The sequence below is a fragment of the Danio rerio genome, chromosome 16 (assembly GCF_049306965.1).
Source record: "Danio rerio strain Tuebingen ecotype United States chromosome 16, GRCz12tu, whole genome shotgun sequence".
In the NCBI taxonomy this organism is placed as follows: Eukaryota; Metazoa; Chordata; class Actinopteri; order Cypriniformes; family Danionidae; genus Danio; species Danio rerio.
This window is the reverse complement of record NC_133191.1, coordinates 1,391,797-1,410,447: the sequence shown is the minus strand read 5'-3', so window position 1 is coordinate 1,410,447 and position 18,651 is coordinate 1,391,797. Positions and strand designations below refer to the sequence as shown.

Here is an 18,651-nt window from a genome sequence, read left to right as displayed (position 1 = left end):
ACGCATGATGAGGAAAGTGCAGTATTTTAGTTAGCACCTCACAGCAAGAAGGTGCCTGGTTCGAGTCCTGACTGGGTCAGTTGGCGTTTCTGTGTGGAGTTTGCATGTTCTCCCTGTGTTGGCATGGGTTTCCTCCGGGTGCTCCGGTTTCCCCCACAGTCCAAACACATGCACTATAGTGGAAGTGATCAGCTAAATTGGTCTTAGTGTATGAGTGTGAATGAGTGTGTATGAGTGTTTCCCAGTACTTGGTAGCAGCTGAAAGAGCATCCGCTGCACAAAACATATGCTGGAATAGTTGGTGGTTCATTCCGCTGAGTCGACCCCTGATAAATAAGCGACTGAGCTGAAGGAAAATGAATTATTATACAGTGTGAGCTAATCTGACCTTTTCCACAGGTAGCAGTGCATTCTGTCAGCGCTCCTCGTCTCCACACAAACACAGGCAGATTGTCCAATGGGAGGTCTGTTCTTGGAGGGATCCGAGCATTTCGATTGGGTCCTAAGCCCTGTGGGCGGGGCCTCTCAGGTGGCCATCGATCAGATGAAGACGAAGATGATGATGATGATGAAGGGAAGGAAGACGACACTGGAGGAGGAGCAACAGGGTTTTCCACTGCCATCGAGACTCCAGCTGAAAGGCAAGCAGAAGACCATCACTGACCTCAAACTCAATCATTCGCCCTCCTGAATATTTTTCCTCCCAATTTCTGCTTAATAGAGAGATCTTTTTCAGCATGTTTCCAATCATAATAGTTTTAAGAACTTGTTTCCCTCATGTGGTACTTGGGAGCTGCAGGCATATGTATCATACACAGACATTATAAAGGGCTAAAACTAAAAGGGCTGTATCCATATATATTTCAGTTCAGTAAAGGTTTCCACCAAATACTGTGTCCTGCTGCCCTTTACTGGGAAAACTGGATAGCGAATCTATACCAGATCACAAGCAGAGAACCTGAAGAGGCTTTAACACTGCATTAATGGTCAGCCGCCATTACAGGAAACACCGTTATAAGTCAGAATTCTGACTTTATACTCAAAATTCTAACTTTAAAACTTGAAATCGCAACTTTATACTCGGAATTCTGACTTTATACTCGGAACATTGACTTTATAACTCGGAATTCTGACTTTAAACTCAGAATTCTGACTTTATAACTCAGAATTGCAACTTTATACTCGGAATTCTGACTTTATAACTCGGAGTTCTGACTCTATAACTCAGAATTGCAACTTTATACTCTGAATTCTGACTTTATAACTCGGAGTTCTGACTTTATAACTCAGAATTCTGACTTTATAACTCGGAGTTCTGACTTTATAACTCAGAATTCTGACTTTATAACTCAGAATTCTGACTTTATACTCGGAATTCTGATTTTATAACTCGGAGTTCTGACTTTATAACTCAGAATTCTGACTTTATAACTCGGAGTTCTGACTTTATAACTCAGAATTCTGACTTTATAACTCGGAGTTCTGACTTTATAACTCAGAATTCTGACTTTATACTCGGAATTCTGATTTTATAACTCGGAGTTCTGACTTTATACTCGGAATTCGGACTTAATACTCGGAATTCTAACTTTAAAACTTGGAATTGCAACTTTATACTCGGAATTCTGACTTTATAACTCGGAGTTCTGACTTTATAAGTCAGAATTCTGACTTTATAACTCGGAGTTCTGACTTTATAACTCGGAGTTCTGACTTTATAACTCAGAATTCTGACTTTATAACTCGGAATTCTGACTTTATAACTCGGAATTCTGACTTTATACTCGGAATTCTGACTTAATACTCGGAATTCTAACTTTAAAACTTGGAATTGCAACTTTATACTTGGAATTCTGACTTTATACACGGAATTGTTTAAAAATGGGAATTGCAACTTTATACTCAGAATTCTGACTTTATAACTCGTAATTCTGACTTTATAACTCGGAATTGCAACTTTATACTCGGAGTTCTGACTTCATAACTCGGAATCGTAACTTTAAACTCAGAATTCTCACTTTATAACTCGGAATTGCAACTTTATACTCTGAATTCTGACTTTATAACTCGGAATTGCGACTTTAAACTCAGAAATCTGACTTTATGACTAAAAATTCTGGCTTCATAACTCGGAATTCTGACTTTATACAGAGTTGCAACTTTAAACTCATAATTGTCACTTTTTCACTCGGAATGGCTACTTTATACTTGGAATTCGGACTTTATAAACCGGAATTCTGACTTTATACTCGGATTTCTGACTTTATACTTGGAATTCTTACTTTATACGTGGAATTCTGACTTCATAACTCGGAATCGTAACTTTAAACTCAGAAATCTGACTTTTTAACTCCGAATAGTTACTTTATACTCGGAATTCTTACTTAATAACTCCAAATTCTAGCTTTAATAATTTGGAATTCAGGCTTTATAACGCAGAGTTCCGACTTTATATATTTATTTTAAAAATATTTATTAATTTATTTATTTTTATTCAGTGGCGAGACCGGGCTTCCATACATATTGACCTTAAAATGGGTTTTATATGATTAAAAACTGCTTTTATTGTAGCTAAAAATAAAACAAATAAGACTTTCTCTAGAAGATACATATTACAGGATATACTGTGAACAATTCATTGCTCTGTTAAAATTGAGAGATATTAGCAAAAGAAAAAACACACACAGGAGGGTGAATAATTCTGTCATTATTTACTCATCCTGTTTGAGTTTCTCTCTTCTGTTACAAACAAAGAAAGATGCTTCAAAACATCTTCGTTTGTTTTTAACAGAGAAGCGAGAACTGTTAAATTAGACAGCGGGTAAAAGTTCACTAGGTTTTAATTCCCTGATGAACAACCAGCTTAAACCGGCATGTGGTGTTGTGCTGCTGGTATTAGCTGGTTAAAGCTGATTGAGCTGCTCTGTTCCCAAGATTCTCCCCGAAAAAATAGTTTTTAGCAGGCCTGGCACAGAGACCAGGCTGATTCATACTTTTGTCACACACTTTCACTGTGACCCCATTCTCAGAAACACACACACACACACACACACACACACACACACACACACACACACACACACACACACACACACACACACACACACACACACACACACACACACACACACACACACACACACACACACACTATTCTCCTGTAATGGCCTTAAAAGGTTTCAGTGGTGGCCGTTCAGTGAGGGAGAAATAAGAGAAGACTGCTCAAGTGAAATATATCTGCACGGCACACACACATATAAACACTATAAATTTAGAGGCAGAGAGAGAGAGAAGATCATGAGGAGAGAAAAATACAGGAGACAGAGAGAGAGAGAGAGATACAGTGTAAAAAGTGCAGGGTTGCACACAATTCCTTCATGTTATCCAAACACAAATCCATTAAGTTAACGTAACTCATTTAATAAGTAGATTAAACATAAAACAAAGAACTTTTATGTTCCAAAAAATGCAGAATTGTTTTGTTTCAGCTCATTTTAAATACAAGCAGCGAACACTCACCGGCCACTTTATTAGGTACACCTGTCCAACTGCTCGTTAACGCAAATTTCTAATCAGCCAATCACATGGCAGCAGCTCAATGCATTTCGGCATGCAGACATGGTCAAGACGATCTACTGCAGTTCAAACTGTGCATCAGAATAGGGAAGAAAGGGGATTTAAGTAACTTTGAACGTGGCATGATTGTTTGTACAAGACGGGCTGCTCTGAGTATTTCAGAAACTGCTGATCTACTGGGATTTTCACGCACAACCATCTCTAGGGTTTACAGAGAATGCTCCGACAAAGAGGAAACATCCAGTGAGCGGCAGTTCTGTGGGCGCAAATGCCTTGTTGATGAGGCCAGAGGTCAGAGGAGAATGGCCAGACTGGTTCCAGCAACAGTAACTCAAATAAGCACTCGTTACAACCGAGCTCTGCAGAAGAGCATCTCTGAACACACAACACGTCCAACCTTGAGGCGGATGGGCTACAGCAGCAGAAGAGCAAACCGGGTGCCGCTCCTGTCAGCTAAGAACAGGAAACTGAGGCTACAATTCACACAGACTCACCAAAACTGGACAATAGAAGATTGGAGAAACGTTGCTGCTCTGATGAGTCTCCATTTCTGCTCACACATTCAGATGCTCGGCTCACAATTTGGCCTCAACAACATGAAAGCATGGATCATCCTGCCTTGTATCAGCGGTTCAGGCTGGTGGTGGTGGTGTAATGGTGTGGGGGAGATTTTCTTTGGGTCCATTAGTACCAATTGAGCATCAACGCCACAGCCTACCTGAGTATTGCTGCTGACCATGTCCATCCCTTTATGAGCACAGTGTCTCCATCTTCTGATGGCTACTTCCAGCAGGATAACGCAGCATGTCATAAAGCTCAATCATCTCAGACTGGTGAACATGACGATGAGTTCACTGTACTCAAATGGCCTCCACAGCCACCAGAGCTCAATCCAATAGAGCAGCTTTGGGATGTGGTGGAACGGGAGATCGGCATCATGGATGTACAAATCTGCAGCAACTGTGTGATGCTATCATGTCAACATGAGGAATATTTCCAGTGTCTTGTTGAATCTGTCACCAAAGATTAAGGCAGTTCTATAGGCAAAACCCACTACTACGTGTACCTAATAAAGTGGCCGGTGAGTGTAAATAATTTGGAGTGTAGTCTGACTTTTCTGGAGTGTAGTTAAACTCACTGGTCTCTCTGAGTGCCGATCTCCCTCTCTCTCTCTCTCTGAGCACTTCTGTCTCTCCGTCTCTGCGTTTATCCACTGGGATGTAATATTCATAGTCGATGCCTGGATTCTGCCTGTGGAAAATAATCTACAGCGAGAGAAAGGGGAAAAAAACAGGTTAATAAACTCCAGCATATGGAAACGTCTCACTCCACGACCGCATTCCAGTCAGTGTCAGCCATATTTCACACACAACACACTCGCACAGTCTTTACCTTCACTGCTAAATCAACCTAAAGCTGAAAGATCATTATTCCAATGGGACTTAAAGATTCTGACCCTTCCCTTTCCACCCAGTACTGGGAAACACCCATACACACTCATTCACACACACACACTTATACACTATGGTCAATGTAGTTGATCAGTTCCCCTATAGCGCATGTGTTTGGACTGTGGGGGAAACCAGAGCACCCAGAGGAAACCCACGCCAACACGGGGAGAACATGCAAACTCCACACAGAAACACCAACTGGCCCAGCCGGGATATATCTCTATATGTGTGTGTGTGCATGCTCACGTATAGCTGCAGCAGTGCAGTAGTGGGTCCAGCAGCAGTGAGGGTCTCTCCTCTGTCCTCTCCCGGCTCCTGAGGCTCCGCTTTGGGTCGGGTGTAGAGGAAAGCGGCTCCTCCTGCCTGATACTCTCCTGGAGGATCCACAGCCCAGCGGCCGTTCACCACTGACTGACCTGTCCCACTGCGCAGAGCTGCACACACACACACACACACACACACACACACACACACACACACACACACTAATGAGATATCAGTCACAACACGCAGAGCTGGTTTGACCATGTTTTGGAGTCCTCTGACAGTCATCATTTGTTTGTGGAAGGCTGTTTTTCGCTGTGTGTAATTACAGATCTCAGTACAGATCTTGTGATGATCTTTTTATGAGTTTCCTACATAATCACACACCACATGCGAGCAGGAATTCTCCCTCTCTCAGCAGCAGTGTAAAGGTAAAGATGATGCAGAGACATTAAGAAACTCAAATTACTGAGAAAATGTATTTTACATTCATAGAGACTGAAAAAGACCTTCAATACTGACAACTAGACTAATACTGAGACTACAATTAAAACCACGCAACATTGCTTCTTATTTTTATAATCAAATTTAATTTATACACCAATGTTTCTTATTTTTATTCATTCATTCATTCATTTTCTTGTCAGCTTAGTCCCGTTTTAATCCAGGGTCGCCACAGCGGAATGAACCGCCAACTTATCCAGCAAGTTTTTTTAGCAACGCATGCCCTTCCAGCTGCAACCCATCTCTGGGAATCTTATTTTTATAATCAAATTTAATTTATGCAACAATGTTTCTTATTTTTATAATAAAAATTAATTTATGCAATAATGTTTCCTATTTTAATAATAACATTTTAATTATGCAACATTGCTTCTTATTTGAATAAAATTTAATTTATGCAACAATGTTTCCTAATTTAACAATAAAATTTAATTTACATGACAATGTTTCTTAATTTAATAATACAATTAAATTTATGCAACATTGCTTCTTATTTGAATAATAAAATTTAATTTATGCAACAATGTTTCCAAATTTAACAATAAAATTTTATTTACACAACAATGTTTCTTAATTTAATAATACAATTTAAATTATGCAACAATTTTACTTAATAATAAAATTTAAATTATGCAATAATATTTCTTATTTTAATAATAACAATTTAATTATGCAACATTGCTTCTTATTTGAATAATAAAATTAAATTTATGCAACAATGTTTCTTATTTTAACAATAAAATTTAATTTATACGACAGTGTTTCTTATTTTAATAATAAAATTAAATTTATGCAACAATTTTCCTTAATTTAATAATAAAATTATGTGATAATTAAATAATTAAAATTATGCAAATTTTCCCTAATTCAATAATTATTTCAAACTATGCAACACATTTTCTTAATTTAATAACATTTCCATGCAACAATTTTTCTTAATTAGAAACAATTAAGTTGATTTAATTTGTTCATTTAATTTATAATTTAATTATTATTTAAAGTAATTTGTTCATTTGACTAACCTCATGATGAACATAAATGGAAAAAATAGATAATTAACTGTATTATTTTACTAACATCTATCTATCTATCTATCTATCTATCTATCTATCTATCTATCTATCTATCTATCTATCTATCTATCTATCTATCTATCTATCTATCTATCTATCTATCTATCTATCTATCTATCTATCTATCCATCCATCCATCCATCCATCCATCCATCCATCCATCCATAGATCTATCATCTATCTATCTATCTATCTATCTATCTATCTATCTATCTATCTATCTATCTATCTATCTATCTATCTATCTATCTATCTATCTATCTATCTATCTATCTATCTATCTATCCATCCATCCATCCATCCATCCATCCATCCATCCATCCATCCATCCATCCATAGATCTATCTATCTATCTATCTATCTATCTATCTATCTATCTATCTATCTATCTATCTATCTATCTATCTATCTATCTATCTATCTATCTATCTATCTATCTATCTATTTATCTATCTATCTATCTATCTATCTATCAGTATAAATACACACATATATTATGTCAAAACTATCCTTTATTTTGGATGTGATTAATTGTGGTTATATTTTTGCCCAGCACTAGTTTAAATCATTTATTAAAATAAATAAAAACCCTCAGCGTAAAAATTAACAACACATCCTGAGCTCTGAGGGAACAACCTCTGATCAACAAAACTACGGCACACACACACACACACACACACACACACACAGAACAAACTACAGTAAAATAAAAGCCAATAAAAGGATGTCAGAGAGACAGAAAAGGCTGATCTGTCGTGTAACTCTGTCAGTGTTTTGTCTAATACAGCGATCTGCCTCCGGGGCTCCGGAACACACAGCCAAATGCAGAAACAAACACAGACATGTTCACTACTAAAGGAAAACATGCCTGCATTACCTAATCCAGCCCAGAGATCCTCCAGAGCTGCGCTTATAAGATCAACAGCCGTGAATCTGTGTGCATTCCTGAGTCCTGTTCAGGCTAATATTAGGATGAGCACCACATTAGCAGTGTGATTCACCACAGCCAAAACAACCAACACAGACTCAGTGAAGAAATGTGCTTCAGGCTAATACTTTAACACACGTTTGACTGGGGTTTGAAGGTAAATGGACACTAGGGGGCAGTATGACCACTATGACTTTAGTTCCTTTTCACACTAATGATATTTATAAGCACACAATATTGACTAGTAAAAGATTATTATCGTGCATTTCTTTGCATGACACTAAATAAACACCACAAAACATCTTATGTCTGCTTCTGAAAACACTATTGGTTGGGTTTAGCTCAGTGATTGACATTCTCCCTTTGTGCGTGTCATCAGAGGGAGAAGCCCCGCCTACAAGTGCCCAACTCTTCCTGATTAGCATAGGAGGTTAGTCTTGTTTTTGAACACACAGGCATCTGCAGCTCCGCCCTCTTCTGAAAAATCTAATTTGCATTTAAAGCGACAGTCATCAAAACACCACAATTAGGATCAAAGCCTAATGCTGCGTTCAAACCAGGCGCAGAAGAAGCATCAAGAGGGATTTACATGTTAAATCAATGCAAAGACGCGAATAGACATCCTGCGGTGCAATACACGCGAAGGTGGTGGCGCGAATTGAGCAGGACAAATTGAGTGTTTTGAGCGATCGATGCGTTTACGCACGTAACGCATATTTTGAATCTGAACTTCAGTGGACATTCGCGCCGCGTTAACCAATGACGCGCCCTGGCCATGACATGACTCTGCATCTATTGTAAAGCAGATTTGATGTGCGAATGCAGCAGATTTTGACGCGCAAATGAAGCAGTCTTGTTGTGCAAATGAAATAGATTTGATGCGCAAATGAAGTGTATTTTAACATGCAAATGAAACGGACTCGACGTGCAAATTTCGCAGACTTAATGCACAAATAAAGCGAATTTTGACGAGTAAATGAAGCGGACTTGACGTGCAAACAAAGCGCATATAAATGTGCAAACATGCGAATGAAGCAGATTTTGGTGTGCGAATGAAGCGGATTTGACATGCGAATGAGGCGGACTTGAGGCACAAATGAAGCAGATTTGACGTGAGAATAAATCGGATTTTGACGTGCAAATGAAGCGAACTTGATGCGCGAATGAAGCGGTTTTGACGTGCGAATGAAGAGGATTTTACATGCGAATGAAGCGGACTTGACGCGAGAATGAAGCATATTTTGACGTGCGAATGAAGAGGATTTTACATGCGAATGAAGCATATTTTGACGTGCGAATGAAGAGGATTTTACATGCGAATGAAGCGGACTTGACGCGAGAATGAAGCATATTTTGACGTGCGAATGAAGTGAGTCAACTCAAAATGTTCACGAGTCTATTTACACGTGAATAGCGTGATTTATCCGCACGTTGCCTTGCCGGTGTGAACACAGCATTAAAGGGTCTGTTTCAGAGAGTTATAAAACATTTTCTGTGCGCTATTTAGAGCTGAAACTTCACACACACACACACACAGACACACACACGCACACAGAGTTCATACCCAGGTAGTTTGGGCTGGCTCGTCTCTCCGTGATGTTGATAGCCGTGGCTCCGGGTGGAATGTCCAGGATTTTGTGGTATCCCAGAGGAACACTGGTGTTCATGAAGCTCCCGCTGACCCGTTCACAGGTGCCGTCCTCACCGCCACACACACCACAGCGGTCCCGGACCAGCCCCGAGCCCAGCACACCGTCACAACCCTCACTCTGAAACACACACACACATGATTTTGTCTTCAACTCAATGGCAGTGACCAGGGCCGGAGCAAGCTGCACTGGCACACCAGGCAAAGGACGATCACGCCGCCCTCAACCTGAAAGTGAAAATGGTTCGCAAATTATAGACCGTGGGGGGTCGCGGATAAAAGTGGGGACCGTGTGGTGAATGAAAGTAAGGACTGGCGGGTGGGGTTGGAGGGGTTTGTGTCGCAGACACCGCCCTTACTAATCTGCCGCCTAGGTCACCTCTATGGACGATAAGCTTATGATAAGTGATAAGCGATACGGTAAGCTTAACTTATAGCATTCATACCAATTAAAACATGTCTGAAAACATGACGTACAGTTTAAATGATTTATTTCTATATATTTATTTTCTAATTATTTTCAAACCACAGTAAAACACACGTTTTCTTAAGGAATGTTGTATGTTTGCACTGCAGCTGAGCAGATTTATCAGGTTTGATGATTTTGGTGGGTGTGTGTGTGTGTGTGTGTGTGTGTGTGTGTGTGTGTTCTTACCAGGCAGCGCCCCCCCACACACACATCAGTGGGTGTGTTGTTTGCGCAGGGTGTCCCATCTCGAACCCTCTCCGCCTGGCGCACGTAGAAACGGTAACCGACCGGCCGACAGGTTAACTCACACTGCTGCTCCAGACCCACTGAAAACAGACAACAGCACATTTATTACCCGAGTAGATTTATTATTAGATTTATTACAGCACTGCAGTTTCCCCCGGTGAAGTCATGGTGATCTATTACACTTTAGTAGGTGTTTTGGACACGATTTATAACCCAAGCCCACTTAAAAACCATTTATCCAAAATTAGTTTTCAAGTCATTCAGAGATGATGTCACAAGCATGAGATTATTCAGCCCAGGCTCAATGGAAGTACGGGCCTTAGACTACATGATTGTGAAATGTCAAATACATGCTTCAAGTATGTTTCATTGCATGTTTTAGATGACAAATCCACAAGAGGGCGCTGTCTATATGTGTGTAAAACAAAATGCGTAGCTCTGGGTATCGTTTCACTTCAAGACTAACTCTACCAGAGGGCGTTTATATTTTTGCTAAATGTAAAATACATTGCTCCGGGTTTGTTTCATTGCATCTTTTTGATGACAATTCCACTAGAGGGTGCTGTCTACACTTTTGTGAAATTTAAAATACGTAGCTCTGAGTATCGTTGCACTTTTAGAGGACAAATCCATTAGAGGGCGCACTCGATATTTTTGCTAAATTTAAAATACGTAGTTCTTGGTATCGTTGCACTTCTGAAGGACAAATCCATTAGAGGGCGCTGTGAGCATATTTGCTAAACGTAAAATTTGTTGCGCCAGGTGTGTTTCATTGCACATTTTAGATGACACATCCACTAGAGTGCGCTGTCTATATTTTTGTGAAACATAAAATACGTAGCTCTGAGTATCTATGCATTTGGAGGACAAATCTTCTAGAGGGCGCTGTGTACATTTTTGCGAATCTGAAATACGTTACTTAGGGAGTTTCATTACACATTTCAGATGACAAATCCACTAGAGGGCGCTGTGTACATTTTTGCTAAATGTAAAATACTTCGCCCTGGGTATCACTGCACTTCTAGAGGACAAATCCACTAGAGGGCGATGCCTATATTTTTGCTAAATGTAAAATCCGTTGCTCAGGGTACATATTGTTGAGTGTTTCAGATGACAAATCCAGTAGAGAGCACATTTTTGCAAAACATAAAATACGAAGCTCTGGGTAAACTTGCACTTCAAGGACGAATCCACTAGAGGGCGCTGCGTGCATTTTTACTCAATGTAAAATATGTTACTCATTGCATGTCTTAGATGATAATTCCACTAGACGGCGCCTTTTACATTTTCGCAAAACTTAAAATACCTACCGCTGGGTATCGTTGCAGTTCTAGAGGACAAATCCACTAGAGGGCGCCATGTACATTTTTGCTAAATAAAATACGTTGGTCTGGTTGCTAAACGTTTCAATGCATGTTTTGGATGACAAATTCACTAGAGGGCGCTGTCTACATTTTTGCAAAACATAAAATACATAGTTCTGGGTGCAAAGCTCGCCACTAGAGGGCACAGTGTAAATGTTTGTTAAATGTAAAATACGTTGGTCTAGATACTGTAGATTTCATTGCATGCTTTAAATGACAAATCCAGTGGAGGGGGCTGTCTACATTCATGCAAAACATAAAATACGTAGCTCTAGGTATCGTTGCACTTTTAGAGGACAAATCCACTAGAGGGCGCTGTTTATATTATTGCTAAATGTAAAATACATTGCTCCGGGTATGTATTATTGCACATTTCAGATGAAAAATCCACTAGAGGGCGCTGTTCACATTTTAGTGAAACATAAAATATGTTGGTTTGTTTACATAATGTTGCATGTTTCAGATAACAAATCCACTAGAGGGCGCTGTCTATATTTTTGCTAAATGTAAAACTGTTGCTCCAGACCTACTGAAAACACACACCAGCAGATTTATTATTAGACTAGATTCCTTATTAAATGTATTAACAGTAGAGCAAGTTTCCCCTGATGAAGTCATGGTGATCGATTACACTTTAGTAGGTGTTTTGAGTGCGATTTATAACTCAAGCCCACTTAAAAACCATTTATCCACTTAGTTGATAAAATAAACCAGACATTCAGAAATGATGTCACTAGCATGAGTTTATTTAGCCCAGGCTCAAAGGAAATATGTGCCTCAGACTGCATGTTTGTGAAATGTAAAATACTTTGCTAAGGGTACGTTTCTTTACACCTTTCAGATGACAAATCCACTAGAGGGCGCTGACTACATTTTTACAAAACATAAAATACTACGCTCTGTGTATTGCTGTGTAAATTTTTGCAAATTGTAAAATACGTTACTCTGAAAACATTTCATTGCATGTCTATGATGATAATATCACTAGAGGGCACCGTCTACATTTTTATGAAATGTAAAATACCTAGCTCTGGGTATCGTTGCACTTCTAGAGGACAAATCCACTAGAGGGCGCTGTCTATGTATTTGCTGAATGTAAAATACGTTGTTCCGGGTATGTTTCATTGCATGTCTTAGATGATAATTCCACTAGAGGGCACCATCTACTTTTATGCGAAACGTAAAATACATAGCTCTGGGTATCGCTGCACTTCTAGAAGACAGGTCCACTAGAGGGCGCTGGGTGCATATTTGCTAAATGTTAAATATTTTGTTTAGGGTACTTTTATTTGCACATTGCACATCAACCTGTTTCATTTGCACATTTCCAGTCATAAACCAGCCATTATTTCAAAATGCAGAATAAATAAACGTTCAATTGTATTGTTTGTTAGTAAAGGACGATATTTAGCCAAGAAAATCTGGAATCTGAGAGTTCAAAAAAAAAAAAAAAGAAAATTACCTTCAGAGTTGTCCAAATAAAGCTCTCGCAATGCACAATACTAATCAATAAATGAGCTTGACATATTATTAATAGGAAATGTATGAATATAACATGAGCTTAACTTAATACTCTAATAATTTTTGGCATCAAATAAAAATCAATAACTTTAAGACAATGCAACATTTCGTGCTCCAGGGTCACATTTAGTCATTTTTTTTGGAGGAGAAACTCTTAAAATAACAGTGGTGGAAACAAACATTTCCATAAAAGACTACAAAATGGCTGCTTTGGTAAACATATGAACGCATAACACTGAAATCCTCTTGTGTTGTTGGCAGTATGTGTCCTCTTTGTGAACCCTCGGCTGCAGATGGAGGAGCTTCTTCATAAACACAACGCAGCCATTTGTTTTTAATTACAGCCAATTAATGCCATGATCAAAACACTCATTATCACCGCTGTTTACTGACACTGATATAACACACACTCCATTCTTGGCCATTTAGGAGGAGATCTGTTAGTCTGCAAATCTCTGGCTTGCTGGGAAACTACAGTCAGGGTTGGGGAAGTTACTTTAAAAATGTCATTAATTACTAATTATATCAATCAAATTGTATATGAATTATGTTTTTAATGACTTTGTCTGAAAAGTAACTTAATTACTCAATAAGTAATTTAATTACTTCTAAAAGCCTTATAAATGTCAACAGTCAACACAAAGTTACAACACAGGCTCATTCTGAAAATGTACTCCTGTACACATTTCTGGAGAGCACCAAATACATCCCAGGAGTTTTTTTTTTGCAGTTTTTATTTTCATGAATCCACCAGGGGGCGCTGTGTATGCTTTTTCAGATCTCAAATTTCTCTCGAGTGTCATTCGTGCCTGCTGTTGTCATGTAAATACACCAGAGGCCGCTGTCAACTGACTGATTAATCCACCGACCCACTCTCTTCCTTCCATAAACCCAACCGATAGTGTTTTCAAAAGCACCGACTGACACGCCCACCCCCTTCCCTTAACCCAACCGACAGTGTTTTTAAAAGCACTGATTTATGTGCCCACCCCCTTTTCTAAAGCCAACCGACAGTGTTTTCAAAAGCACGGATTGACCCACCCACCTACTCCTCTAAACCCAGCCGATAGTGTTTACAAAAGCACAGATTGACCCGCCCAACCCCTTCCCTAAACCCAACCGATAGTGTTTTCAAAAGCACAGATTCACCCACCCACCCCCTTCCCTAAATCCAGCCGATAGTGTTTACAAAAGCACAGATTGACCCACCCACCCCCTTCCCTAAACCCAGCCGACAGTGTTTACAAAAGCACAAATTGACCCGTCCACCCTCTTCCCTAAACCCAGCCGATAGTGTTTACAAAAGCACAGATTGACCCGCCCACCCCCTTCCCTAAACCCAACCGATAGTGTTTTCAAAAGCACAGATTCACCTGCCCACCCCCTTCCCTAAACCCAGCCGATAGTGTTTACAAAAGCACAGATTCCCCCGCCCACCCCCTTCCCTAAACCAAACCGATAGTGTTTTCAAAAGCACAGATTGACCCGCCCACCCCCTTCCCTAAACCCAACCGAGTGTTTTCAAAAGCATAGATTGACCCGCCCACCCCCTTCCCTAAACCCAACCGATAGTGTTTTCAAAAGCACAGATTCACCCGCCCACCCCCCTCCCTAAACCCAACCGATAGTGTTTACAAAAGCACAGATTGACCCACCCACCCCCTTCCCTAAACCCAACCGATAGTGTTTACAAAAGCACAGATTGACCCACCCACCCCCTTCCCTAAACCCAACCGATAGTGTTTACAAAAGCACAGATTGACCCACCCACCCCCTTCCCTAAACCCAACCGATAGTGTTTTCAAAAGCACAGATTCACCCGCCCACCCCCTTCCCTAAACCCAACCGAGTGTTTTCAAAAGCACAGATTGACCCGTCCACCCTCTTCCCTAAACCCAGCCGATAGTGTTTTCAAAAGCACAGATTGACCCGCCCACCCCCTTCCCTAAACCCAACCGAGTGTTTTCAAAAGCATAGATTGACCCGCCCACCCCCTTCCCTAAACCCAACCGATAGTTTTCAAAAGCACAGATTCACCCGCCCACCCCCCTCCCTAAACCCAAGCGAGTGTTTTCAAAAGCACCGATTGACCCGCCCTTGCCAGAATTGAACCCCATCGTTGCAGTCAACTTCGCTCCATGCCCCAAGTCTGCCGACGTATGCGGTGAGCAACCGGACAAACTACTAACAGCGAAAAGCCGTCCATATGGAGGTAAGCAGTGAGCTAAGCATGAAGAGGAACAGCGTCATACTGCCAGTAGCAGCCATACATACCTCTGGCTACATAATTCGAGATCTCCAGAAATGTATACAGGGGTACGTTTTCAGCAAAGTATTTAAGGAATGTACATTATAAGTAACTGTTATTAAATGACCAAAAAATAACCTCTTACTGTACCTTTTACTTGGAAAAGTCATTTAATAACAGTAACAAGCTTTGTATCTAGTTACACCGTACAGTAAACAGTAAACAACGCACTAATCATGACCCAGAGTATATCAGTTCAAGCACAACTAATAGTTTTTGCTGTAAGAATTGAGTTTTATATCTAAATGTAGAACAGACACAAGCGTATCAGTCCATCCTTAAAGGTCACTGATCTGCTTTCTCTTGCCCTCCGGTCTTTCTTTCTGCTCCTGGATGTTCATCTTATGCAGCACTTTTATTATCTGGCAAGCTCAAATCTGATTGGCTGACAGTAAAAGCGCACACAGGGGGAGTTTTGTCAGTCTGCAGTGGAAGAAAAACCCCACAGTACAGTTAGTTGGCGCACACTTTAATGTTGGTTTGAGAAACACTTGTCTGAGTGTCTGAAACAGCTAAGAAAACAAGACGTTTCAACTTTAAGTGGAAGTTCACGGTACTTTACTATGGATGATGCCAGAGTTGGGCAAATAGTCCTCGCTGCAGCCTGTAGTGCAGTTTTGTCATATATATAAACCACATCTGTGTCTGAAATATACAGGGGTCACCACAGCGGAATGAACTGACAACTTATCCAGCATATGTTTTACGCAGGCGAGGCAGTGGCGCAGTAGGTAGTGCTGTCGCCTCACAGCAAGAAGGTCGCTGGTTCGAACCTCGGCTCAGTTGGCGTTTCTGTGTGGAGTTTGCATGTTCTTCCTGCCTTCGCGTGGGTTTCCTCCGGGTGCTCCGGTTTCCTTCACAGTCCTAAGCAAGCGATACAGGTGAATTGGGTAGGCTAAATTGTCCGTAGTGTGTGTGGATGTTTCCCAGTGATGGGTTGAGGCTGGAAGGGCATCCACTGCGTAAAAACTTACTGGATAAGTTGGCGGTTCATTCCGCTGTGGCGACCCCGGATTAATAAAGGGACTAAGCCGACAAGAAAATGAATGAATGAATGAATGTTTTACGCAGCGGATGCCCTTCCAGCCGCAACCCAGCACTGGGAAGTAATTGAATAACTAATACAAATAATTCTTGCGACAACCAATCACACATAATGGCCGTAACCATAGCACACACAATCATTCATGAAATCAAAATACTACAGGACACTCACTATGCATTCACGCTAACATATACGTGACGTCAACATACGTTCCGTCACTGTGCTACAGGCCTAATTCTGTGGGCGCAAATGCCTTGTTGATGCCAGAGTTCAGAGGAGAATGGCCAGACTGGTTCCAGCTGATAGAAAGGCAGCAGTGCTACAGGCTACAGCAAGGGGTGTCATAACTTGCGATTAAGAGACTGAGGTTTGAGTCTGGCGAAAGATGCTTCCAAAAACCAGGTAAAATAAATTCCATTAAAGTTGCGTGAGGTCACGAAATCGGCTTTTCTCTTCATTGTAAACACTATGGGTTGGGTTTCGAGAAGAGTCTGTGTGGTTCAGTCCATATCAAGCTGATATATCACACCTTACAAGCTGACAAACACAAGAAGGATGTTAATATGCGCAGAAATCTACACAGCACCCTCTGGTGGATAAACAAGAAATGGCACGTATGAGAAAATGCGCCCCAGTAACAAATCTGCAACACAGTCTCATTGTGAAAACGCACCCTCATATACATTTCTGGAGAGTGTGAATTATGTAGCCAGAGCTGCGTATGGCTGCATTTGCTTTAAATTGAAAGTTACGCAGTGTTATGACGTCATTGACAGCTTCTGTTTGTTTTTTCGCTCACCTCCATGTGGATGGCTTTTCCATAGTTACCAGTTTGCCCAGTGGCTCACCGCGTACATTGGTGGACTTGAGACGCAGAGAGAAGTTTGGTAGGTTGGTCAGTCGACAGCCTCTGGTGGATTTACATGAGAACAGCAGGCATGAATGCCACCCCTGAGAGAAATTTAAGATCTGAAAAAGCGTACACAGCGCCCCCTAGTGGATTCCCGAAAACAAAAACTGATTGAAAAAAGAAAAGAAAAACGTAGATCCTGGGACGTATTTGGCACTCTCCAGAAATGTATTCAGGGGTACGTATAATTAATGAGCCTCGGTTGCATATTTGCAATTATCAAAACAAAAACTGCAAGCAGACGTACTCCAGCGTCCATATTTGTTGGTTCTCAAAAATATAACCCTGGGCACATATATCTCCACTGAGCCTGGGTTGTATCTCTCTCTCTCTCTCTCTCTCTCTCTCTCTCTCTCACACACACTGTCTCTCTATATATATCTCCCTCTGTCTATCTCTCTCTCTGTCTGTCTCTTAGAATCAGCTGACACTGACAAAAGAGTGAGAGATTCCAAACCTGTCTTTTCCCATTCTGTCACAGTTATCTTTGAGAGATTATGCTGGAGACAATAGTGGAGAGAGAGAGCAAGAGACAGACACACACACACACACACACACACACATACAGAGAGAGAGAGACATATGCATGAGAAAAAAGTCAGTCAAAGCTCACAAAAACAACACGAAAAAACATCAAAAGCAAAATTGTGTGTGTGTGTGTGTGTGTGTGTGTGTGTGTGAGAGAGAGAGAGCAGTTTTTGTGGTGTAAAAATGGGTTTATGGATGTATTTTTTTTTCCGCTGGTTTGAGTGTCGGCTGGGTCAGTTGGTGTTTCTGTGTGGAGTTTGCATGTTCTCCCCGTGTTGGTGGGGGTTTCCTCCGGGTGCTCCGGTTCCCCCACAGTCCAAACACATGCGCTATAGGGGAACTGATGAACTAAACTGGCTGTAGTGTATGAGTGTGTGAATGAATTTGAATGGGTGTTTCTTAGTGTGGGGTTGCAGCTGGAAGGGCATCCACTGTGTAAAACATATGATGGATAAGTTGGCGGTTCATTCCACTGTGGAAGACGCCAGATTAATAAAGGGACTAAGCTGAAAAAAAAATTCATGAAAAATGTTTTTATATCTGGTAAGTCAAAACTGACCCTTAGGACAACCATTGTACCCTAAATGTGTTCAGCCTTCAAGAAAATACGAAAATATATATATTTTTTCTAATATTTGGGGTAATTTTAGAAACTTCAAGAAAAAAAAGTAAGTAAAGTAAGTAATAAAGGCCCAAACATCCATACACACCCATTCACACACACACTCATACAGTACAGACAATTTAGCCTACCCAGCTCTTCTATAGCGCATGTGTTTGGACTGTGGGGGAAACCGGAGCACCCAGAGGAAACCT

General features: G+C 40.6%; 1 protein-coding gene across 2 annotated transcripts in view; it reads right to left on the bottom strand.

The window, feature by feature from the left end:
- Window positions 1-18,651, bottom strand: part of adamtsl4 (ADAMTS-like 4) — a 76,745-nt gene that overhangs the window by 13,492 nt on the left and 44,602 nt on the right. For both annotated transcript variants that reach the window (XR_012391880.1, XM_021466792.3), the window contains exons 6-10: window positions 10,100-10,239; window positions 9,361-9,565; window positions 5,274-5,461; window positions 4,715-4,841; window positions 389-634 (exon numbers count right to left, since the gene is read on the bottom strand). Coding sequence is in view for 1 of the 2 variants with exons in the window: in XM_021466792.3 (XP_021322467.2) it covers window positions 389-634; window positions 4,715-4,841; window positions 5,274-5,461; window positions 9,361-9,565; window positions 10,100-10,239 (906 nt within the window). In the remaining variant the exon portion in view is untranslated. The remainder of the gene's footprint in view (window positions 1-388; window positions 635-4,714; window positions 4,842-5,273; window positions 5,462-9,360; window positions 9,566-10,099; window positions 10,240-18,651) is intronic.